The sequence below is a fragment of the Armigeres subalbatus genome, chromosome 3 (genome assembly GCF_024139115.2).
Source record: "Armigeres subalbatus isolate Guangzhou_Male chromosome 3, GZ_Asu_2, whole genome shotgun sequence".
Lineage (NCBI taxonomy): Eukaryota > Metazoa > Arthropoda > Insecta > Diptera > Culicidae > Armigeres > Armigeres subalbatus.
Genome location: NC_085141.1, coordinates 133,912,668 through 133,938,487, shown reverse-complemented (window position 1 = coordinate 133,938,487; position 25,820 = coordinate 133,912,668). Strand labels below are relative to the sequence as shown.

General features: G+C 40.5%; 3 protein-coding genes and 1 long non-coding RNA gene across 13 annotated transcripts in view; 2 read left to right on the top strand and 2 right to left on the bottom strand.

The window, feature by feature from the left end:
* Positions 1-7,237, top strand: part of LOC134219819 (uncharacterized) — a 42,070-nt gene extending 34,833 nt beyond the window's left edge. For all 10 annotated transcript variants that reach the window (XM_062698686.1, XM_062698688.1, XM_062698684.1 and 7 more), the window contains one exon: positions 1,901-7,237. In XM_062698686.1, the coding sequence (XP_062554670.1) occupies positions 1,901-3,689 (1,789 nt within the window). In that variant the 3' untranslated portion in view covers positions 3,690-7,237. The remainder of the gene's footprint in view (positions 1-1,900) is intronic.
* Positions 7,238-7,284: 47 nt separating this feature from the next.
* LOC134219821 (dynein regulatory complex protein 9-like) lies at positions 7,285-17,669 on the bottom strand. Its single transcript, XM_062698693.1, has 5 exons — positions 17,225-17,669; positions 16,892-17,165; positions 16,468-16,720; positions 16,216-16,387; positions 7,285-7,673 (listed from the first exon to the last, which is right to left on the bottom strand). The coding sequence occupies exons 1-5, from the start codon at positions 17,388-17,390 to the stop codon at positions 7,303-7,305; spliced, it is 1,236 nt and encodes a 411-aa protein (XP_062554677.1). The 5' UTR covers positions 17,391-17,669; the 3' UTR covers positions 7,285-7,302.
* Positions 17,670-19,326: 1,657 nt separating this feature from the next.
* On the top strand, positions 19,327-20,097 carry LOC134219824 (uncharacterized). Its single transcript, XR_009981675.1, has 3 exons — positions 19,327-19,425; positions 19,597-19,731; positions 19,988-20,097. It is a non-coding gene; the product is annotated as an uncharacterized LOC134219824 (long non-coding RNA).
* Positions 20,098-20,209: 112 nt separating this feature from the next.
* LOC134219823 (zinc finger protein 729-like) lies at positions 20,210-21,642 on the bottom strand. The gene is made up of 2 exons (XM_062698696.1): positions 21,351-21,642; positions 20,210-21,235 (listed from the first exon to the last, which is right to left on the bottom strand). The coding sequence occupies exons 1-2, from the start codon at positions 21,474-21,476 to the stop codon at positions 20,363-20,365; spliced, it is 999 nt and encodes a 332-aa protein (XP_062554680.1). The 5' UTR covers positions 21,477-21,642; the 3' UTR covers positions 20,210-20,362.
* Between the last annotated feature and the right edge of the window lie 4,178 nt (positions 21,643-25,820).

The window sequence follows — 25,820 nt, the reverse complement described above, 5'->3', positions numbered from 1 at the left end:
CAGTAACCCCGTGAAAATGGTTCTCGACAATGATCCGACGGGCACAAGAAGGCGAGCTGTGCAGCGGGCAAGGTGGATCGATCAGGTGGACGATGATCTGCGGACCCTCCGTAGACTGCGTGGTAGGCGATGTGTAGCCATGGACCGACCCGAATCGAGAAGACTCTTATATACCGCACGGGCCAATTCGGCCTTAGTAATAATAATTTCCCCAATCTGCAATTTCGTTACCCCAATGTGCCTTCCCAATAACTAACATCAACCAAACGCTTGCCGAACCTTGCGTTGAAATTCCACTTTGTGCTACTACCGTCCGACTGCCACTTGATGATTTTGCGCTAAGACGCCACCATTTAGAAAAAATATTCAATATCACCTCTGCTATCGCGGGACCGCAACCGATGCTATCTATCCTTTTCTCGTCACAAAATGCTAGTTCACAAAATTCTATAGTGTCTGTAGACTGTCGTCGTCATCTGCACAAACCATCGATACGATAGTTTTCCGTTGAGATTGCCATCAGTGCCTTTGTTTTGCTCCGCTGCGTCCGCTCTACGTGAAATCTTGTACGAACTGAGGATTAGATCCGAACTCACAAGTTGCTTGATTTTGAAGTCTGTGCTTGTGATGAATGCACGGGATTGATTGTTTCACTATTTCTTAACCGTTTGCCGATTTTCAATAACAAATAGTTAAAAGTTTTAGAACAATACAATGAAGCGCTGACTCTTCCTCGATCGAATGGTCCAAAACAATTTAAAATTCATCAAGAAACGGCTGAGTCTTTCATATTTTCGTGACGACCTCCGATTTTCGGAATCGCAAAGTCTAAAGAAAAAACAGACATAGTCCTACGTCAAAATAGTAGAATCATGTACTGACTGTCGTCTGCTTGGTAGTGGCTGTTGCTGCGGCTGCCGTGGTTTTGTTTTTCTTCCACTGCATAGCAGGATGGAAGCTAAAAAGAAATGACAACCATTCCCGTCCCTGATTTGGAGGTAACCACTCTCCTTCGATGGGACTTGAACCGATGACCGTCAGTACGCTAGACTGGTGTTTTTAACCAAATAACCTACGACGGACCTCCGTCGGGCTTCGCAACTTGGTGACCACTGAACGTACATTCATTCTAATAAAGAAATAAAGCTCCGCGAGGGTTATTATTTAAAAAAAAAGTTTCAGAATTCGTTGAAAATCTAAATTGTTTAAATATTTTGTAAAATTCTCAATTGTAAAATCAAAGTATAAATTCTGGTGAAATCCTCGAATGGCGACAATGATTCAACGCTTTGAATGTAAGATTTTAGAGTCGACACACAAACTTAGTGTATGGAAAAAGCAACCAAATTTATATAACTTAATTAAGTTAGCTAATTCGTAATTAGCCATATACGTTACATATAGTTTCCGTTTAATGTGTAGATTTTAGTGTTAAATATGCACTGTATAATATGCACTGTGTCCATACGTTTACAACTTCATAAAACTGCGCAGATTTGCACAAGAGTCGATGTCCATGTCAATTCATGACGATTTTAATTTTCTTTTAGAAATAACCTTGAAATTGCATCTCATTTTAGAAAAATTGATTAAAAAATAGAATTTGTTCTAGAATATGAAAATCAAAATCCACTTGATATTTATTCACATAACAGTAATATTTCAGATTTGGATACTATTTACATGAAAAATAAATGTAATTATGGTCCATGGATCTGTAGTCTTCAAAAAGATTGCATTTTATTACAATTTTTGTGTTTCTCCTTATAAGAAGGATTTGAAAAATTCAACGTCAAATTACTCGAGCAGAAGAACACTGACATGGGACTCTTATGCGAATAGGAGCAGGAATCAGCTCATTACATATACTTATTCGATTACCTTTGCTTGTATCCTACAGGTCCGCCATCGGTTCAATGAGTGTGGTAGCTCGAAGTCCTTCAGCTCAACCGACGCCTAGGGCAATGTCTCCCCTCGATGTTGTGCGCATTTATGTCCCGCCAGCTCCTCCGGAAGAGCTGCAGAAAACTACGAGCCAGTCGGCATCCGCCAGCACAGTCGGGGCAGCAGTCTCCTCCGGGACGAAGGATGTCTCCAACAAAAACACAAATCGTTATTCGAATGGATCAAACTACTCCGGTGCCGGTACACCGATCGTGGTAAGTCGTTTGAGTAATTACAACGATGAAGATGAGGATGATTCGAAGACTAGACGGAATAGCGAAATCGAGTTATATCAACCAGCTACGTATAGCAGTGGTAGGTTTGAGTTTGGCAGTGACTATGGAACTACTTCATCGATCCAGAACTATGCTGCCAATGGGAGATCTACTTCCAGTTCGCGGCGTGGAAGTATGTCGAGAAAATCCCCAGCACCAATGCTGGATGGTGAGTTCATAATTGAGTGTAGTCATCTTAAAGGGAGGAAGTATGTGCCGGATCATCACACTAGTCATAGCAGTTTGAATCAGAGTGGTGTCGTGCGAGTAAGAAATGGCTCAGAGAATAATATCCATAGGATGACGTCGTTTGAGGAGCTGGCGAAAAATAAATATCTTGGAGGAAGCAGTAGCAGTTTGCTGAAAAACATCAATGACGATTACATCATTCGACAAATGATACGAGCGAAAGGGAACAGAATGACAAAGAGTGAAGTTTATGAGACAGTAGATAGCAGTGAAAGCGGAAGTAACGATCGATATGAAATTTATGCGTCTATAAATTCTCAAAAGATTGCTAGGGGGCATAAAAGCGATTACAACATACAGTACAAGAATATGTCGACAAGGGGACCGGTGGGCGATACGCAACTTCAAGAGTACAACAGCATCGAGTACAAGACATTCAAAACTCGACAGAGTAGCAAAGAGAGTGGGAATGATAGTAGTCCATTTGATTACGATCTGTTATCGGATAACCGGCACGAAAACAACGTCATCAGAGATTATAATAGATTTTTCAATAATGAAGACGACGACGAAGATAAGTTATTGAACAAGTCCTCAGACGAGTCTTCCACTAGTCCTCCGCCCAATAGGCAGGTGCAATATGTTCAGCAAAACCCTTCTTACACTAATAGCCCAAATTTTGAGACTGCTCCACTTTTGTCTCCAACCTCTGCTGGCCGTAAAATGTCCGTCCCAAGTCACAATTCTTCCATTCCAGTGAGCAATAGTGTTAAACGCAACAAATACGCTACGGAGTCATTCCGGTTAGAGCTATCCTCACCATTGACGTCATCAAACCGCCGCAACACAAACGAATCAACTTCTTCGACAGCATCGTCTGCTTTTGCTGCACGACAAAACCATCAGCAGCAACAGCAATCGACCGGATCGCGCATCCCAATTATCAAATCTCCAACATCACCACCTTCCTCGAACCAAGGTTCTCTGAGGAAACCTCACAAGTCACGGATACCAACATCACAGCAATCGATCACATCACCTTTGTCCCCTACTGGTTCCATCACCCAATCGAACGGTCGCAACGCAACCACCGGAAGTCGAATACCTGCTGGTCCGTTTTCCCCTATTCTTCCCGGTCAAACGCAACGAAGTCAGCACGATTCAAGTCTGGGACGGCCACGCATCGGGTCGTCCAGCTCGGCCCACCAAATTCAGCAGGCAACCGATTCGAACAAAATCCGAATAAAGGTAAACCAATCGCAATCCTACAGCTCCGGCTAGGGAGGCAATATTAAACGACGCCAGTGACTGTTGTTTTCTACTTGAACAAGAAAAATAGGTAATAATTAAGTCTGCATCTCTCGAAATGTCTCTCTATCTATCTTTACATTCCAGCTGTTAATGAATAGGAATTTATTTTTTAACAGTATAGCTTCTATATTTTTATGCAAATCGTACGTGTTCAAGCAAAGCTTACAAAACTTGTTTATTGTTTATCGAAAAGCTTTTCCGTTTTGGTCTAAAAGTTTTTTGCAATATTTGAATTGTAAATTCGTAAATTTTAATATGTTTTAAAAAACAAACGAGCAATTCATTCTAACGTGCATTTATTTGGTTAATCTACTGAAAATAATAGCAAAGCGGTAATGAAACGTGAAAATATGTTTTAGAATGTCAATATATCGTAGTGTAGCACTGCTGTATCGGACACGAATCTTTAAGTTGCGCTAACCAATAATACTGGATCCAATCCAAGAATCTCGTTCATATGGACTGAATATGCCGAAATTGTGGAGAATCTCAATTTGATACGAACTGGGTGTGTTCTGGTTACGATAGTAGTTTAAAATGAACACCAAACAATATTTCTTTCTGATCAGTACTACATCACAATGACAATAGCCTTTTAATAAACGTCGTTCAATATGAATAGTTGTAGAATGAAATAGTATGGTATGACAGTTGAGTTTTCTGTTGTTATCTTCTTATATCATTTAAAAAAATTGATCACTTTTGTTTAATACCCAATTATAATATATTTGTTAATAAATTCAAAACATAATAAAAATGTTTTTTTGATAGGTGACCCAAATAGTTTACCAAACACAAACAAAACAATTACTTAACAATTTCACACATTCTACTACGTCTAGTATATCCCGCAATCCACTGTTTGTCATATTGACAAATATTTGTCAAGTTTATCCGGGCATCTATCAGACTGATTAGAAATCGGCATGGATTTCAGGCTGACTTGGCAAATATTTGTCATCATGACAAATAGTGTACTGAGGGCTTATCACTAATAATCGATCGATCGGTTTAGGAACAAACTACAGCGAATTGGACACTATGGTTAACAGCGCATAGCAGAAGATCATGATGCAGCTCGTGACTCATGCGTCTGCGTCACACACCATTTTCTAGTCTCCCACCGAGTATTGTACGCAGTACTTTTTGCTCGAAAACCCTAAAATCTAACTATGTCTGAAACTCCATTATGCATTTGAACAAAATGTGAAAGATTTAGATCGAAAAAGGTTTTGGAGGGTAACCGAATCCTTCGGTGGGGTTTGATCCCACGTCCCACGAAACCAGTACGCCATACAAGTGCTTTCCCTACTAAGCTACGAAGGACCTCCGTTGGCCTCCACACCTGTCTAGCGTACTGGTTTTGTGGGATCAAACCTCACCGAAGGGAGCGCAGCGGTTACCCTCCAAGTCGAGTCAAGTACGAGACACTGAAGACGACCTTACATTCTCTTCATGCTGCCTTTACTTTGCAGTGGAGTGGCCACTAGCCATCAAACTAGCCATTTCGATGGCGTCACTGTTCAGCGTCTAACACTTTCTGCGCTGTTGTAGTCACTGTTTCATGGATATTCTCCCATAATCTGTTGACGTTGCCAGATCCGTTGGCATCTCACATCCGCGCATCCAACTTGGATATCGAAACCTATCGTTCTGTTATATTGTGAATTCGTCACGCCGCCACGCTGGATAGTCGAGCTCGATTTGTTTCAACTAAAAGGTTCGGGCCTTACATCTATAAGTCTTTTACGGCCGTTCAATGCCGTCCGTCGATCACCACATGGTCTATCTAAGAGCAAATGTCGCCCTCGGATGTTGCCAGATGTGTTCGCGGATATTCTTACGTGCGAAATAGGAAGGAGAAGTTGCCCGGTTGAGGGCTCCCTCGCTAGACATTTCAACAGTTATCATTAATAGTGAGGAAGATTGCCATTGTCAATATTTCTGTTTTTTCCACATGCCAAATTCGGTTCCATTTGCTTAATTAGCTCTCGTGTTATGCGGAAATCGATGTTCCAATCATGTGCTAATGTTTGCCTATTAAATTTTATTTTGATTCAATCCAACAATACAACAATTTTTGAAGGAGTTTGTAATTTTTATTTTTGAAAATTCAAATTACAGATATTTTTTTTTAATTGTACGGAGCTTAAATCGGCATTCATGTTTCATAAAGGCGGAAGCCACAAACATGTGAACCGCGTCCGGTCAACTACCACCGGGAGCTTGTAGAGCTCCACGTCGTCGGTCGAACGGAAGTGAGAATCACTGTGAGTGTGAGTAGTCTTTGATTTTGCTACCGTTTTGACTCAAATTCCACACATGACTCATTATTCGAACACTTGCGATAAAATGACCATTTAGCTTTATTCGTGTAAATTTCTCCATAGGATCTTGAATTCGTTTGTAGTCTTGATCCTCAGTGCGGAAAACCGATGAATATTTTAGTTTAGGGGCGGGTTAGGGTTTAAACGCAACTGTTCGGAATATGAGTCATGTTTGGGATTTGAGTCAAAACGGTAATTATTTAAATTGAGCCTTTCGCCTTTTTGTCGATTTTGTAGTTACGTCTATTTTAACTATTCTCAATGACAATATCATTCTCTGTGGAACGCACCCAACATGAATATGTTTCAATCATAACCATAGCTAAATATATAAAACATTCCACTCACACAACAGTTAAACAATATGAGGCCCGAAACTTATGAACTCGGAAGTACTGATGAAATACTACATGCAACAACTGTTATTAAACGACATTGTAAATTTAAAAAAATCAAAAATAAAACTCCAGGTTCTAGGCATTATAAAATAATAATTATTGTTTACTTGCCATAAGATGAGTTCCTATTCCATCGTACCTGACTCGACTCCTAGAGACACCAAACACGATCTTATTATTGAGGTCAAATTACGTAAAATTTAAAAGGTGGTGGAGTTAAATGGAATTGTACCAACTCGTCTAATGGCAAAAAAAAACATTCCACTAAAGAAAATAATTTTCTATTTAAATGAATAAAAACAAATTTCTTGAATTTGAGAATCCAATTCTACTTTATACTTTTGGTTCAGTTACTGCTTACTGTAACAAAGTCACTACTAATTTTCGATTAAAATAATAGTCTAGCTGATTGATGGCATATTAGGTTGGGCATTCACAGCTCTATCAAAATGCATATTAGAATGTTTACTGTTTCTTTCTATTGAAGAATGGAACTTGGTAATATTGAAAAGCAAATTATTTATTAAATTATTTTCTATGACTATATATTGCAAGAAGATGAAAAGAAGATATAAAACAAAATATTTATATTTGAAGCGAAACCTTAAGATTTTACATTAATTTGACGGTAAAGCTATATATTGTATATTGACCGCATATTGTAATCGATACCGACGCCACAACGTTTCGCTTGTCATCGTAGAGATTTGAAAACTTTTATTCTATCAAAACTGTATTGACATGTGTTAGCGCTGCGAACACATTTTTTTTAAATAAAAACGCAAAAATCTTATTCGTAATATACCACTCCGTAGAACGTAAAAGAAATCCTTAGGTAAATACATCTCAAACTTAGCTCTATTTTCCTTTCTTACCACCCTTTTTCGACGATTTGGGGGGTTTCGATTTTTTCTTCTTCTTGAACGGTCCCAGGCCTTTGCGCACCATGGTGCCACGCCACCAGGCTTGTATGACGATTGCCGAGCGGTGCTGTTTGTTGGCGAACGCCTTCTGTTTCTCTCGTTCTTTGCGCGATTCAGCGCATATCTTGATTTCCTTCTCGCGATGTTTGTATAATATCACCAATTCCTCGTACTTCACTTTCAGTTCGGCGATGTTTTCCCTGTGACGGGTGATATCACCATCGAATGCCTTGATCTCCCGCTGATACTTGTCAGTCCAAAATGAAATTTTATCATTTATCTGGCCAATGCAGTAGTTGATGTAAACTATAAAAGCAAAATTTGTTACAAATTTGGCTGGTTAGTTGTTAAAATAACAAAAATTATAACAAAAATCCCTCTAGTCATAACACAATTATAGCAGAGGTTGATACATTCATATAAATATTATAACAAACGTTGACATTGATCATCATATTTAAATCGGCCCACGTGGTTTAATACTCATGTCCCATCCCTGGAGGAGCAACTACCAAGGGGAGACATTAACCAGTTTATAAGATACTGAAACTTTATTAATCAGTATTTTTATACCTATGTTAAAGACAGAGCATCATAAAGGTGTTTCATGGACAAAACAGCAGGATTTGAAGGAGTTTCACTATTTTACAAGGGTTACCGCTTAGGGTGGCTATTTGGCCCCACTTTCCCCTAGTTGACGCCTGACGGTATAAAATTTAGTAGATTACCTTGTGGGCGGCGTTCAGCAATGTGATTGCACTGTAGTTGCTACAATCCAGATTATCACCCTTTTTGTAGATGGAAGACACGACACCACAAATAGAAATTCATTCCTGCGGCAGAACCTCACCCTCTTGAACCTTGGCAATTACCCAGTGCAATTGCAATGATCTAGTCAGTGCTACCGTATTTAAATAGCTTCCCGGATAGTTGATCAACCCCAGGGGCTTTGTTGTTTTTCAGTCGGCCAATCTCCTCCTGGATTTCGTGGAAACCCGGAGCCGGAAAATGTATGTCCAACGCGCGTGCTCCCAGGTTCGTCACCTGACCGCCATCGTTGTCTGCCACATCGCCGTTCAGGTGCTTTCCGTAATGCTGCTGCCACCTTTGGATCACCATAAACACGTTCGTTAGAAAGTTCCTTTTTATGTCCCTACACTTGTGAGCAGTGTTGTCCTGCATTCAGTGCAAAAAAAATCTTTGATTTTACTCCATCTAAAAGATTTTATAGTCTTCTTAACTAAGTAAGTTCAACTAATAGAGAGATATTTTAAATTTTTAATAGTCATGTCAAACTGTCAAGAAAATGCACTCCAGTGTATGTTCAGTGCGCGCGCTCCCGTGGCTCTGGCGTGAATTTTTCGTTTAAATCGTTTAAATGGAGTAAAATAAAAGAGCAGATTTTTTTTGCCCTGAGTGTAGGACAACACAACTTGTGAGGCTGTGGCACGTGGTCCTTTACGTGAACGGTTCAACTTCTTATAGAATTTGCGTACGTTATTAGCGCGGTACAGTTAGTCCGTCTCTTCATGGTAACGATCTTTCTGATGGCGCTTTTCCTCCGAAAAATCCTGTTCTGCGCCCGTTTGTATCGTGCCTTGTTCGCCCTCGTGCAATGCTGCAGCAATTTCGCCAATGCTGCATTCTTCAGAGCGTTAATGAATAAAGCTTCCAATGAATGATTAAATTTGTTATGATTAAATCATTCAACTCTATGATTAAAGATTATGATTAATGATTTAATCATTTTTCACAATGATTAATGATTATGATTAACGATTAAATTAATTTTTGACAATGATTAACGATTATGATTAATGAATAAAACGTTTGGAGTATGATTAACGATAACCGAGCGTGATTAAATGCTGACACAATATGTGTGTGATTAATGATTGAAGATCGGTATGATTAATGATTAATGATTATGAATAATCAAATTGAATGGTTTGCATATTGATCAATTATCAAGTAACATTTTTACCAAATTGAGTTATTGAAAGGTATGAAAATTAAATGATTATGATTAAAGATTAATGAATAAAAGCGATGTATACAATGATTAAAATTGATGATTAATGATTAAACTCAAAACAATTATGAATATGATTAGTGATTAATGATTAAATGTAAAATTCTATGATTAACGATTAGTAATTAATGATTGAATCATATTTTTTGTATGATTATGATTAATGAATAATGATTAAATAGCCCATTATTCATTAATCATGATTAAATCTATGATTAATCACTAATGCTCTGCATTCTTCCTACATTCGCCACCAATCGTTTCTTTGATCCGGGGACACCGTGCCTTAGTGCAGCGGTTACGGTGCTTCCAATGGCGTATCGAATATATCTCCAACCATGTTCAAGATAAAGGCAAATGCTGGGTAAAGCGTACCATTGGTACTTCGCGTACCTGAAGCCTCTTACCCAGCTACTCCTATCCCTACCTCCCCGCGGTGCTGGCCGGGAAACGAGCAACCTTAGGGAAGATCAGGTAACCAACCCCGGTGGGAACTAGAGATGGACAAAACAGCTCATTGCAGTGAGCGGATCTGATCCGCTCAGCTCATTGAAAAGAGTCAGCTCCTTAGATCAGCTCTTCAGTTCTTCAATGCTACATATATTAAAACATAATTGTTAATATTATTAATTTAATTTTAATTATCGTTGAAAAATTTATGTCATTCATTTATTTATTCATTCATTCATCATTTATCTATTTACCTCACTTTGAAATTTTTAAAATGTTAAGCTATAGTGAGGTAATAATTTCTATTGAAAACCCGACAATTTTAAACTAATAACATTTATTACGCTTTTTCTGACCTAGACGGTCTTGAAGTCTAGGCGTTCATTTAGAATCATCACTTTCATTTCTATACAAAAACTAACTCAACATTATTTTCTATTCATAACTCTAAGTTACATTTTGTTGATAACGTTTCTCAAATCGGTAATTTGAATAATTCAGTCCCTAGTCTCTGATATGTATATGAACCATATCACGTGTCATAAGTTTTCTCTTCATACTGGGTGCAGTAGCCTTGTTTGCGCGCGCGGTTATAACCATGCGTAGTTGACATTTTCATACAAGCGAGCCCATTCATCTATATTGGTTCCCGAAATGCGAGAGAACTTAGAACAAGAGAGTAAAAAATACAGAGCACGGTGCTACAAACAAACAGAGTGCACATGTAGCAGTATGCTGGCGGGAAAACCCGTCGCAACGCAAGCAAAAGATCCGCTCCGTGCAAGACACAGCTCCCAGTTCGGTTCGTTTGAACCACACGGTTCGCTCGCTAGAATGGGTCGCGACTGATCCGAATCGAGATCCGTGTCGCACGGATCTGAGCTGGTAGCGCAGCTCTCGCTTCCATGTACCAGCAATTTCGAGCTGGACGACGACACGAGCGGAACTGAGAGTTGTTTGGATCTTCGGATCTTTTGCTTGGTACGGTTCGTTCGCTACCGCACTACTAGGTATCTTTTGTGTGTCCGTTCGTAGCGCCGAGTATGTGGGTATGGGTTTAGAAATAGACGGCAAGCTAGATTATTTTTGCTTGTGTGTTTCTTATTCCTCTCTACAGCAGAAATGATTTCTGTTGCTTGGCTAGATGGTGCTGTCGCTTGGCTTGATGGTGCTTGAGGTACAAATAATAAACGATCAGCACGTGCGCGGTACTGGACTGGAATGGTCATACAAGCTCGCATGTGTTGTGTACCGCGAGCGTGGTATTTTCGTTTGTGTTGTACAAAATACAACAGCGCGCGTACTCGAGTACGTATGCTCGAGGGAGTTTCTCTAGGCGCGTGTTTGACAATGATTTCATCAATTTAAAGTGAGCTGCTGAGCTGGGGTTCTTTAAAAAAGATCCATGGGTCATCAGCTCAATGCAAGGAAGCGAATCTTTCGAACAGCTCCTGAGCGGAGCGCCCATCTCTAGTGGGAACTATGGTCGTATGCTGACAGGGAAAGGGGGGGTTTGCTCCTCTCCGGAGGTGCAAATCTTACTGAGCGTCGGTTCTCCATGGCAGGATCGGCTCACAACAGCGTCTGTTCTCCATTTTAGGGGCGGCTGATCATCGTCCGAGTGCCAGCGAGGGACTAAGTGAAACTGTGCACCATGGTCCACCGGGAATAAGGAGCAATGGTCCTCCGGAAATTTAGGGGGTTTGGTGTCAGGCCCTGCAAGCCAGCCTTAAAAAAAACATACGCAACGAACAATCAACAAAAGAGTACGGACCGGAACCATCGGCGAAGACCGCTGCGACGAAAAGGACTAGCGATTGGAAACTCGGTTCGTGGAACTGCAAATCTCTCAACTTCATCGTGTGCTCCCATACTCGCCGATATGCTCAAGGACCGTGGATTCGGCATCGTAGCACGGCAGTAGGTTTGTTGGAAGGGATCAATAGTGCAAACGATTAGAGGTTATTATACCATCTACCAGAGCTGCGTCAGCACACATAAGCTGGGAACAGCTTTCATAGTGATGGGCGATATGCAAAGGCGCGTGATCGGGTGGTGGCCGATCAATGAAAGAATGTACAGGGTACAGGATCAAAGGCCGGTTCTTCAACTTCAGCATAATTAACGTCCATAGCCCACACTCCGAAAGCACTAAAGATGATAAGGACGTATTCTACGCGCAGATGGAACGTGAGTACGACAGCTGCCCAAGCCACGATGTCAAAATCATCATAGGAGATTTGAACGCTCAGGTTGGCCAAGAGGAGGAGTTTAGACCGACTGTTGGAAAGTTCAGCGCTCTCCGGCTGGCGAACGAAAACGGCCTACGACTAATTGATTTCGCCGCCTCCAAGAATATGGTTATTCGCAGCACCTACTTCCAACACAGCCTCCCGTATCGGTACACCTGGAGATCACCACTGCAGACAGAATCGACCACGTTCTGATTGATGGACGGCACTATCCGACATTATCGACGTCAGGACATATCGTGGCGCTAACATCGACTCTGATCACTATCTGGTGATGGTTAAACTACGCCCAAAACTATCCGTCATCAACAATGTTCGGTACCGACGACTGCGGCACGACCTAGAGCGACTGAATTAACCTGATGTCGCCACTGCATACGCGCAGCATCTCGAGGCAGCGTTGCCGGAAGATGGTGAGCTCGATGGGGCCCCTCTGGAGGACTGCTGGAATACAGTCAAAGCAGCCATTAACGACGCAGCGGAGAACAACGTCGGGTATATGGGTCGAAGTCGACGGAACGATTGGTTCGACGAAGAGTGCAGACAGATTCTGGAGGAGAAGGACGCAGCGCGGGCGGTCGCGCTGCAGCAAGGTACCCGGCAGAACGTGGAACGTTATAGACGGAAGCAGAGACAGCAGACCCGCCTGGAAGAAGCGGAGTGCGAGGAGATGGAACAGCTGTGCCGTTCTCAAGAAACACGCAAGTTCTATCAGAAGCTCAACGCATCCCCCAAAGGCTTCGTGCCGCGAGCCGAAATGTGCCGGGATAAAGATGGGAGCATCTTGACGGACGAACGTGGGGTGATCGAAAGGTGGAAGCAGCACTACGAGGAACATTTGAATGGCGCTGAGAGTACAGGCAGTGAAAGTCAAGGCAGCAGAGGAGATGACTACGTCAGTTCAGCGGACGATGGAAGCCAACCAGCCCCCACCTCGAGGGAAGTTAAGGATGCAGCTGGTAAGGATGGTATCGGAACTGAGCTCATCAAGATGGCCCCGGAAAAGCTAGCCACTTGCCTGCACAAACTAATAGTCAGAATCTGGGAAACCGAACAGCTACCGGAGGAGTGGAAGGAAGGGGTTATATGCCCCATCTACAAGAAAGGCGACAAGCTGGAGTGTGAGAACTTTCGAGCGATCACCATCCTTAATGTCGCCTACAAAGTGATATCCCAGATCATCTTCCGTCGTCTGTCACCATTAGTGAATGAGTTTGTGGGAAGTTATCAAGCCGGCTTCGTTGACGGCCGCTCGACAATGGACCTGATCTTTACTGTACGGCAAATCCTTCAAAAATGCCGTGAATACCAGGTCCCAACGCACCATCTGTTCGTTGATTTCAAGGCAGCATACGACAGTATAGACTGCGTAGAGCTATGGAAAATTATGGACGAGAACAGCTTCCCTGGGAAGTTCACCAGACTGATCAAAGCAACGGTGGATGGTGTGCAAAACTGTGGGAAGATTTCGGGCGAACACTCCAGTTCGTTTGAATCGCACCGGGGACTAAGACAAGGTGATAGACTTTCGTGCCTGTTGTTCAACATTGCGCTAGAAGGTGTCATGCGGAGAGCCGGGTGTAACAGCCGGGGTACGATTTTCAACAGATCCAGTCAATTTATTTGCTTCGCGGATGACATGGACATTGTCGGCCGAACATTTGCAAAGGTGGCAGAACTGTACACCCGCCTGAAACGTGAAGCAACAAAAGTTGAACTGGTGGTGAATGCGTCAAAGACAAAGTACATGCTTGTGGGTCGAACCGAGCGCGACAGGGCCCGCCTGAGAAGCAGTGTTACGATAGACGGGGATACCTTCGAGGTGGTCGAGGGATTTGTCTACCTCGGATCCTTGCTAACGGCTGACAAAAACGTTAGGCGTGAAATACGAAGGCGCATCATCTGTGGAAGTCGGGCCTACTACGGGCTCCAGAAGAAACTGCGGTCGAAAAAGATTCGCCACCGCACCAAATGTGTCATGTACAAGACGCTAATAAGACCGGTTGTCCTCTACGGACATGAAACATGCACAATGCTCGAGGAGGACTTGCAAGCACTCGGAGTATTCGAGAGACGGGTGCTTAGGACCATCTTTGGCGGTGTGCAAGAAGACGGTGTGTGGCGGCGAAGAATGAACCATGAGCTCGCCCAACTCTACGGCGAACCCAGTATCCAGAAGGTAGCTAAAGCCGGAAGGGTACGATGGGCAGGACATGTTCCAAGAATGCCGGACAGCAACCCTGCAAAGATGGTGTTCGCTTCCGATCCGGCAGGTACGAGACGGCGTGGAGCGCAGCGAGCGAGATGGGCAGACCAGGTGCAAAACCACTTGGCGAGCGTGGGGCGTATCCGAGGATGGAGAGATGCGGCCTCGAACCGTGTATTGTGGCGTCAAATTGTTGATTCAGTGTTATCTGTTTAGATGTAAACTAAATAAATGAAATGAATGAATGTTCAAGATAAGCTGTGCCTAGCTGCTCTTCCGTTGGGAGTGCCACTTCCACCTGCGCATAGTCTTGGGCTGGGGCTTCTTCTTCCTATTGGCATTACATCCCCCACTGGGATGATGCTTTAGTTGAAGAAACGACTTTTGATCCCCAGCTTGCACATCCATGCGTTAATTCTTGGCTGCCATCCAATCACCAGCTTGTTAGTGGTGCCACAGCTTTGGTATACTATAGAAATTTCCAAATTTCTGTCCTGTCCAGCAAACTTCCGGCAGCGCTACAACGTAGAAGTTTTGGGGTTGTTATGCATCGTTCCTTTCGCAAAATGCGAAACCTAGCGACTTGAAGTTCAATGTTCGAAGCTTCCAATCGTGATCATTTATTCGTCATCCAGGTGTTTGCCGATTGTATCGAGTCGTATTATCTCCTATATCTCGTGTTATTAAAAGGGAATCCACGTACGTTAAAGTTGCATAACTGATCACATCAGATTTCATGTGGAACGAAATAAAATATTAAGGCCGTTACAAATATTTAATTACCTTTTTTTCCTACCGATCTCCGAAAGGTCAAGGGGGAGTTCTAATAAAAAATAAATATTAAAATGAAAAAATTAAAAAAACTCCTCGGATTTGTTAAAGAATGTTTTGAAAATCCTCAAAATTATCCGAATTGCCCCCTCAAAATATTATTTTTTGGTAAAAAAAAAATCGAGGGGGGGGAGACAAAATAGATTTTAAATATTTGTATCGGCCTAATGTGAAAATGATAAAAAAAATGAAAAACCTAAAAATGATTTTTTCCCCGATAGAATATTTTGAAACAACCGTTATTCAATAGATTGGAATGTAACCTAAATTTCCGAGAAGGAAAAACCGGGGTGCATTGAAGTTACATAAATAATATGCCGCTTCGGACATGGTGTGATCCCATGAAAAGTTATTCAATTTGTGAATGCTACTACCATCGCTCACGATCATTCGTGAAGTCGAAGAAAATTCTGCTCTTCTCTCCTATGGGAAAACTCTTTATTGTCTGTCAGAGTTTGAGTGAAAAATGGCCATTTTGGACAAATTTAGACTCCCTCCCTCTCCTATGTAGCCTTTCTCGTACAACTAAGTTGTACCGAAAGGCTATCATTTCACTCCGAAAACGAACTTTTTATAGAAGCCTCTGAGACCCAGCTCGACGAGCTGATCACAGGTGTCTGTCCGTGTGTATGTGTGTGCACAAAAGCTATAATAAACATTAGACAACTTTTCGTTGAGAAATCCTTAACCGATTTTCTCGCAACAAGTTTCATTCGACAGGGGACAAAGCCTTGTTGATCACTATTGAATTTTATATCGATCGGTCATTGCGTTTAAAAGTTATGAAGAAAATGGTACATCGGACCATATAAACCCCATATAAGGTTGGTGTCTTAACTAAACGCGAGAAAAGCACCACCGACGCTAGGTGGATTAATCTGGGTTTTTTTCCCGTTACTTAATTTGTGAACAGCTCCAAGGATGTGACACTCCTATTTTGATACATTTATGTGTTTGGACTATTGGAATCAGTTTTTCGGGTCTTATCAATACAATCACCTACCAAAATTAAAAATCGTGCTACGGCGAAAGCTTGGGAATGAGTTTCATTTCTGTCTGGATTCAAACTCAACTTACCATCAATCTCGCTGCGAAGTCGAAGTTCCCGCTCAATGTTATCTCTGGCTTCTTTAGAAGTAGTAAGTAAAGTGTTCTCCTTCCCTTCGATGACTATCTTGGCTTGCTCGTGTCGAGTGTTTTCCCATTTCTTAACGAGCCTTGTCTTGACATCATTTTCCACTTTTGTGTCCTAAAAATCCAGAACAGAATTAGCCACAATATATTGTACAATTATGCAATAAATGTAAATTTCCCAAAACAGCGACTGACCTGAGCTCTGGTCTCTAAATCAAAAATTTCATCGTTTAGTTGCTTCAACAGACATTTTCTTTCCCTTGTTTCGGAATCAAGCTGTGATTGCAGGGCTTTGAGTGTCTTCTCATTCAGGATACTATCCCGAATGAGCTGATGTTCTTCCTTCTCGCTTTGAATGTCGTTGTCCATAAATGTTTGTAGGGTCTCGAAGGACCCGTATTCTGCCATTTCTACATGCGTGTCCGACAGTAACTTTCGTAGGTTGGAACTGAAAATGAAATACTCAGATTTGGTATTGTTTTCTGTCGTAAAACCTTTTTAAACTTTAAAATTCATAACTGTTTGTTAGTCATAATGTGTGAGTAGTAAGTATATGTAGGTATGTATTCAACATTGTCCTGCTTTTAAACATTCTCAAACATGTTTAGAGCATAGTTACACATCGTTCTTCAGCTTCACCAATATCATCATCCCCATGGCCAAGTCAACCGCTTGATTCTCGTTCACCATTCTGTTCTTATATGAAGGATCAAATCGCACGTGCATCGGAGGTTTCTTCACTATCGACGTGCTCGCTTGATCTTCTTCCATATTGACGATGATCAGTTTGAAAATTGTCTCCTCCAAGACCGAGTTGATCATTGCACTTTCGATTTCGTTGAACTTCGGCTTCGGTTTGCTGCTGGCCAGGCTGAACGAGTCGTTGGTGGACGCTAGAAAATGTCATGATAGAGTATGCACATCGGGTAATGTAAATTGACGATGGGCTTACCGATGGTGCATTCGCTACTCTCGTCACTTTCCGAAGATTCAGACTTTCGAGCAACTTCTAAACTTTTAGACATTTTGAGGAGAATATTATGATGTACGCAATAAGAAACAGATATCAATAATAAATAATCTGTTTCTAAGGAGAATTTTGTTGTAACATTGCGCATGGTCTTTTAGTTTGTATCCTGTGATACCTTTATCACTTCGCCTATTATAGTCCTATCTTTTACAGGCAACCAAATCCTTTTTTTTACGAATATTCGTTATTAATCATAGATATTGTTTTCTCATTGTCTAACTTTGCTAGAGGAAACGTTCACAAGGTTCATTCGAGCGTTTGGGAGAATGTTAATGAACTTTTGTTCGAACGTGCAGGCAATTATCCAATTATCGGTAGGTATTATACCTATCTATAATAGATATCCTACAATAATAAATGTACACATTAATTGATTTTACCTAAATTCCGTTTTCCTGTTACAAGGTATTGCAATTTGTCAAAACTGCGGACATGGTGCGGTTCGGAATACTTTGCACATACATACGAGAATGCACATAAACTTTTGCTTGATAGCGCATTCAAATAAGTATACAAATGAAGGATGTATTTTTTCTTTAATTCTTTTTATGTGAGTTTTCATTTTAAAAATAAGTTCATCACCTGGATGTATTCAAATGTGTATTTACAGAAAATTTAATGTTCATTTTAAGAATTAGCTTTTTAACTTCTTCCGGGGCTCTTCCTGCTTTGGTTGCTCATCCTCCTCATCTGTATCGGGTTCTAAAATAATATTGTTTGATAACTAATTCAAGAATAATCAATAAACTGTAACCTTTCTCGTCTGCTGTTCTGCTATTCTTAGCGTTTTCCTCTTGGAGAAGTTTAGTGAGCGCATCGTTTGACGATTCCTTCATCGTTTTGAGGGATTTCATCAGATCACTGATTTTATCGCCGCCCACCTCCTCTTGCAGTTGTGTAACTTGACCATTTCTGGTTACTTCGAATATTATCTGGGCCATTGTTGAATTCACGGTAACCGCGGTAACTACTTGAAGTTAAAACATGGGACCTTGAAACCAACCAATCAATGTTTTGTTTTTGTTATTCTGGCGAGAAACAGACTAGAGACTATAATATTTATGTCGTTTTCGTTTTTGCGGTGTAGCTACACTCGTGCTACACTTTTGCACCGAAAATGTTCGTTTTTGATTTTCGTGCTACACCAGTGTAGCATTTTTCTTGCACTGGAACAAGCAGTGTAGCACCAGAAAAAATCAGAGTGTGCCGTGTAGTGTAGTTTGTTGTCAAGTTTCTCACGTTGTTATTGTTTTCTTTTCATGGTATCCAACAGGTATCCATAACAAACAAACCCAACTGCACTCAAAACGTTCGTTTTTGCCGTGCAAAATGCTGCACTAAACGGTGTCGCTACACCCCAAAAACGAAAACGACATTAGAGACAAGCGGAAAAAAAATTAAACCAATCAAACAATCGGCTCAATCGGCTTTGATAAGAAACGTGCGACAAACCAACAGCGTAAGAGCTCATTGCTTTGTATTGAAATAATTTTGCGTATTACACCTGTCATAAGCAGTGTTGGTAAAATCATTCATAAAACTCAATCATTGAGCGCTCCCGCGTGATCTAACTTATTTGCGATTTTAAAATAATGCATCACGCCTGAGTTTTTCATGCTAAAACGAATCATGTCACTCATTTCCCAAAAAATCAATTCGCTCTAAAAATGTTTGTAATCAATTTGGGGGCAATTTATTGTTTACACACGCAAGAGTATCCATTGTTCTATGTGTTGAACGTTAATTTACTGTTATTTTACGAAGGAGAACAAAAGAAAATCTATGATGATTCAAATGGATGATTCAACTCAGCCATGATTTTTTAGGTGCTGAGTTGGGTGCGTTTCAACTCACGAGTGATTTGAATCGTTTGTAAGTTTTGAGATTTTGAATTTTTCCCAACACTGGTCATAAGACGAGCTATGCAATAGTCCTAAATGGTCCTAAATTTGTTACTAGTTAGAGGCAATGATTTTTCCAGTAACGACTGTCCTCGTCGTCATTTATAACGTCTTAGAACTTGGTAGATATTTAAATAGATTAAGTAGGTCCACGCCTGAACTTCGAATGAGCGGTTTATTCGAATTATTCATCCATACAGAACATCGTATTGATAGGTATTGGTAAGTATCTTCTTCTTCTTTTTATTGGCATTACTTCCCCACACTGGGACAGAGCCGCCTCACAGCTTAGTGTTCATTAAGCACTTCCACAGTTATTAACTGCGAGGTTTCTAAACCAAGTTACCATTTTTGCATTCGTATATCATGATACGATGATACTTTTATGCCCAGGGAAGTCGATACAATATCCAATCCGAAAATCGTCTAGACCGACACCGGGAATCGAACCCAGCCACCCTCAGCATGGTTTTGCTTTGTAGCTGCGCGTCTTACCGCACGGCTAAGGAGGGCCCCTTTAATTTATTGGTAAGTATAGATATAGATAAATAGATTTTAGTACTATCAAGATGATAGGAATGTTACAATGTAATTTAAACAAACTCAACAACAAACAAAAGAAAAACCAAGCATTTCCGAAAAAAAAATTGTTTTTTGCCAGAAAACTTTTTTTTGACGAGGAATCAGAATATATAAGAATCACATTTTTGTCAATATGTCACATGAAGTTTTTTAAACAAACGGTTTTTTGAAAGACTCTTCATTATTTAAAATCTTTTTGCAGATATATATTGCGACCTCAACAATAAGGCCGTTTTCAATGCCTTGTACTCGAATCATATACAAAGAAGAAGAAAGGGGGTTGTATAGTGAATATTTCGGACAATAAAAAAAATCTCTGTTCGTACAATTAAATTTTTATTAATTAACAAACCGATACGCAAATATCCAACATGTTTTTAATTGATCATGATTAATACCTGCACGACCATCATTCGAATAAAAATCAACAGACAATTATTTTTAGGTTTTAGGGTTCAAATCTGTGGCTTGTGTCGCAGATAAACTACATTTGTTAGATGAAAGTATGATCATAGAAACAATGCAAAAACTAACTAATACGGCTCAAATTTAATTATTAGTTTACCATTTTCTAGCATTAAACAATATTATATGTCTTACTACTGCATGGTCCCTTCATGTGGGCACTTGTTGCAGATTTAGAGAAAAGTTCCTTACCGCAATGATCGCACTTGATGGGATCGAACTTTCCCACCGGAGCATCATGCTTCAAGATAGAATGCATTTTCAACACTTTCTTGCTTCGGAAGCAAGTGCCGCACAATTCGCACGCATATTTGAGGCGTTCCTCGTGCCGCATGCGATGGTTCGAAAGTCTATCCTTGGAGGCGAATGTTTTGCCACAAGAAAGACACTGAAACGGTTTTTGATTCGTGTGGGTTCGCTCGTGTATTCTGAGATGGTGACCAAAATTGAATGCTTTCTCGCAGAAACGACATTTATGTCTTCTTGACTCTGGATTCAGATGGGTACGGCTGTGCTGCCGAAGCGTTTTTCTACTGTTGAACATTTTGCGGCAAACTGGGCAAATGAACTCCTCTTTGTTCGCCTGTGAGCAAATTGATTTTACAGCCATGACGGCTTCCGTTTTGTGATTGTTGAGATAGTTGGGACAGCTCAGTTTAGAGTCTACAATGGTCGTGTCAATCTGAACAAGCTGGTCTTTGTCCATACTAGTACCGTTTTCAGCCAGCGGTTGATCTTCTAGGTAGTCTACATCGAGATATTCTTCCTCATTTGAAGCAGAGTGTCGACCCTGATTCTCTGGATCTACTTCATTGCTTGGTTCGCTATGTTTATCAACTTGCTTGTATGGTTGATCCAAAATATGTCCAATAAATATGTTGAACGATTTTATTGCCATCTGTTGAAATTTGTAACAGCTGTTTAATTCTCCAAAGCACGATATGCAAATGTGGCGATAAGCATTCGTACAAATATCCATTGTTTCCTATAATTGATAAAGTTTAAATCTTAAATCATTTGTGTATGTACTGTAGTAGACTGTCTTATTATTTCGTTAAGTAAATCGTGAATTGCAATTAAAGCTATATTTTTTTATTTACCTCCAGTCCAGTAATGCTTTTATACATTTGCATACAGGTCAGCTTTGTGCCATGAAACTCGACCTCGGTTTCCAATGAAAAAAGGGTTTTGTTTTCGTCGAAGCAAATCCGGCAACTATTGGCCATTGATGGTTTAGATTTATTTATACAACAAGACGTGATGGTGTGGTACAAACAAAACTGTCATTTTCGTAGACTCGTAGTAAAAACCGTAAAAACTTGTTCGGCTTTAGTTCAATTTTGATTGATTCATTGATAAACAGAGGTAAGTTGATGCAGAACACGACTTTTCACCACTAGAGATGTCGCAAATTAATCGATTACTTCGATTAATCGATTCATCGTTGTGATAATCGATTAATTTTGAATCGATTATTACCCAACGATTAATCGATTCAATAATCGAGATCAGAGTGTATGTAATTAAGAGTGGCGACATGTGCCGCATTTGACAGGTCTCCTGCTCGTTTGGAACACGATTTTGTATGGGAATGACAGATGAATTTTGTTCCAATTCTGACAGTGTCGCCACTCTTAATTACATACACTCTGATCGAGATGAATCGTGAGTAATCGATTAGTTACTAATCGACTAATCAGAATTTTACAACATCATAAGGATGTCGAAAATTAATTGATTATTTCGATTAATCGATTCATCGTTGTGATAATCGATTAATTTTGAATCGATTACTATACAATGATTAATCGATTCAATAATCAACAAGAATCAAGAGTAATCGATTAATAACTAATCGATTAATCGGGATTTTACGACATCTCTATTCACCACTGCTGCCATGGTGGCTGCGTGCTAGTTGCACTGAAAAATATACACAACAATATGGTTTCACAGTGTGACGTCACACGTATGTAGCCACGGCTGCGTCCTGGTGAATTTATTCCATATTTGACAGGTATCGGTGGTTTGTATATAAACAAAGGTTCATCCGCTTGCTGCGGGACATAGGATGAACCTCATGAACCTACCACCGATAAATGTCAAATTGAATTCATTCGATTAAGTTTTTGAGGTTATGTTTGTTTGGTGTAAAACCATATGCAACTATACACGCAGAAAAATGTATACAGTCGGGATTCGCTGGTTGGGATTTAATAAATACTTGGGTCACTTTTTAGTTGCACACCCGTTTCAAATCACTCAGAGACTGAGTGAAATTGTATTGCCGTCTCTTCCCGCATAATAAAAAGCAACATGTTATATGGTCAGAATCATTATTACGATGTAAGATATAGCTTCACAGTTTACGTTGCGGTTATCGAATACTTTTTGATCGATTCAACAAAAGATATTTTAGTTACTAGATAAAGATTGTCGCTGTCGTCGCTGTCCGGAACATCTTTTGCTGGCGAGGATAGGGGAGCTAAATGTCAAAGAAGGAAAATCCATACGATTTGACAGGTATGTACCACACATGTTTCGGACAGCAGAACAAAGGGAACCGAAGCGACAATCTTTATCTAGTAACTAAAATATCTTTTGATTCAACCATAACTGCTCGACATCATCACTAAATGTCAACATATAACATGCTGTCTCTAAAATTTTCTTTATTTCCTGCATTATATGTCAACATTTTATCATACTGTTGAGCGAAAATTTTGCACGCGAAAACAGACGATTTTTTATGGTGACATAACTTAACAACCCATTCAACATATTGTTATTTGTCAAATAACCGTACCACAAACTGTTAAAACTTTATATGAGATTGTTCATTTACAGTTGTCAACACTTTTCAACACAGTTTCACTTTTTACGAAAATTGAGTAACTTTTCCGTGGGAAAAAAGGGACGGCAATACAATTTCACTCAGTCTCTGAGTGATTTGAAACGGGCGTGTGGGCCTCCGCTGGTTGGGCCATGGCCCAATTAAAAAGCAACCGTACGTCAAAATTCAATGTAAACTCGGAAAACGGGATTGGGCATCACTACACTAATAAAAATCCACACATTTTTATTGGCAAAAATCTAAAGAAATTTACAAATAAATTTTATGTGTGCGTTAATAACCACCCGCTATGGGAAAATCCACATAAAGGTTATTAGTTAATAAGGGTTATGTGTGATTCCACATATTCAACCACAGATAATTGTTATCCAATATATGTGTAAACATTTGCAACCGTTGATTTTAATGTATTGAAAATTAGAAGCGTAATTGGCAATCGTTTGGAGATGGCGCAACGATCATTGTGTCGTATCCCAAAGAAGTCCGCCGATGCGATAACAGCTACTGAATACTACACATTGTTGGGTAAAATGCAACCCAAATGTGACTGACAAACGTATTGCCTGCGTTCGACGACTGCTAATCAGTTGTGTCCGTATGTACTGCTGCAATCAGTTGAGTAGATGGCAGTAGTGATTCAACGTATTTCAATTTAAAAAATACACGAGATTCTCGATAAAATTTGTTCTAGTCTATTAAATATCTGTTATCTGTGATTCAACAAAACTACGCCAAATTTAACAAACAATATTGTTACCTGAGGGCTTATAAACATTTTTGATGAATACCTCACACCTCAGGAATTTGGCCCGCGGATGTTTTCCCCATGTATCCTTACATATGCGATGTTTTCTGGATTTATGTGCACGAACAATCAAAATCCCGGCCCCAAACGCGGACCAAGATTCGGTGAAATTTTTGTTATCGAGGTGTGCGGGTGAAGCCAGAGTATTACGAGACGGCGCGTTGCGACGTGAGTAAAGGTAACCTCACACCTCGGGAATTCAAAATCCGGCGGTAAATTTTCCCGAGGTGGTGTAAAGTAGCCTTTAACTGACTCGAGCTGGTGACCCAACCATTCGCGATTGTATTATGCATCCCAAGATAAACACTCAGATCGTGATCATCTCAATCAGCCTCCGTTGAATTGCACCGGTGTGCGCCTATTTACTTTACACACGGTGGCTATTCAGCTATGGCAATTAACCCCATTCGGCGGCTTATTAAATTTAACAGCACTGACTCGCACCCTGTGTAATGCAACGTACACACCAGTCAAACAGTTTGACGAACATTGACTCCACCCCCAAGAAATCGCTTCGGTTGCTGCTTTGTTTGAACGTGTGTGAAGTTGTTCGATCAAACATTTGAAGGTTGGCGCCTCGGTTGGAAAACATTAAAACGGTTTGGTTTGAGTTGTCGGGGCGGAGTCAAGGTTCGCCGAACATGTTTGAGCATTTGTAGTGAAGTTGCACAAACCCCCATATATTTTTTGATGGTTGGTGCTCGAGTTGGTGCTTCGGTCGTTCGTGTGTGATATTGTTGGTCGAATAAATTGATTGTTCGTGTCGCTGTTGATAAAACTTGATGGATGTTGGAATAAACGGAAGGTGGAGTCAATGTTGGTCAAACTGCTTGACCGTGTGTACGTTCCATAAAAGCTCATGGGCGCGCTGCAGTGCAATCTTTACTTGCGCGTTACCACCGCGAAGAGCTGAGCGTTTGAGAAGAGCCATTGTACATTGTGTGTATAATATTGTACATTGTACCATTGTACAATATTATACTCTATAAATTTAAAAGTTAGATGTAAATACGCTTTGTTATACAAGTCCTACGTCTACTCGCGGTTATGTTTAATCGGTACTTCTTCTCTGCTATCTGTTTAATAAATTTTTCCAGCAGAGAGATAGCATATAAAAAGTACCAATTATTGAGTAAACGATTTTTACCGGGTATCGAATTGACAAATCTAACAATGCTCCGGAGCAGGGTTATTTTTAACCACGGAGAAATAACGGAAATAACCATTGAACTGTCAAATTTTAACTAAAAGTTAAACGAATCGGTGGAATGACAAGATATTTTAATTACCAGATGAAGATTGTCGCCGGAACATCTTTTGCTGGCGAGGATGGGAGATCAAAATGTCAATGATGGAAAAATACATACGATTTGGCAGTTAGGCACCACACAGGTTTTGGACAGCAGAACAAAGGGAACCGAAGCGACAATCTTTATCTGGTAACTAAAATATCTTTTGTGGAATGGTTCACAACCATTCATTTTAGTTTCGTCACTCGTTTCCGTATCGGTCACTATTTTCGGCTCTCAATTTGGTTGCTGTATTCCGTACCGGTGACGTTTGACGTTGACGTTCATCAAATAGCAGCGCTCTTATCGCGCTACCAAATTTGGTCACCTGTCAGTTGTGCTACTGTTATAGCAGCGCATTTAGTAGCGACCGGTAAAGTATCAAGTAATGATACTGCGCTGCCAAATGGCTTAAACTCACCACCGGTAATCGTCACAAGAATTATCGCATAATCGGATGTTGGTGATCAGACCACGCAAGCCATTGTCGATAGACTTGGCAAGTAATGCTCGATGACATCGCTGTGGACACGTCCATACAGGTCCATACCCGAGTCCATACCAGAGACGATGATATTGTCATAAATAAACAGCAAAGTTTTGAGACGGCGATTTCAGCAGG

Coding starts and splice junctions, on each gene's coding strand:
- LOC134219821 (XM_062698693.1), bottom strand. CDS start 17,390: ATGCGCAATGTTACAACAAAATTCTCCTTAGAAACAGATTATTTATTA. Junction 16,721..16,891: donor GTGAAGCTGAAGAACGATGT/GTAACTATGCTC, acceptor TTTCATTTTCAG/TTCCAACCTACGAAAGTTAC. Junction 7,674..16,215: donor ACTTCGCAGCGAGATTGATG/GTAAGTTGAGTT, acceptor TTGCTTTTATAG/TTTACATCAACTACTGCATT.
- LOC134219823 (XM_062698696.1), bottom strand. CDS start 21,476: ATGGCCAATAGTTGCCGGATTTGCTTCGACGAAAACAAAACCCTTTTT. Junction 21,236..21,350: donor AAAGCATTACTGGACTGGAG/GTAAATAAAAAA, acceptor TATCAATTATAG/GAAACAATGGATATTTGTAC.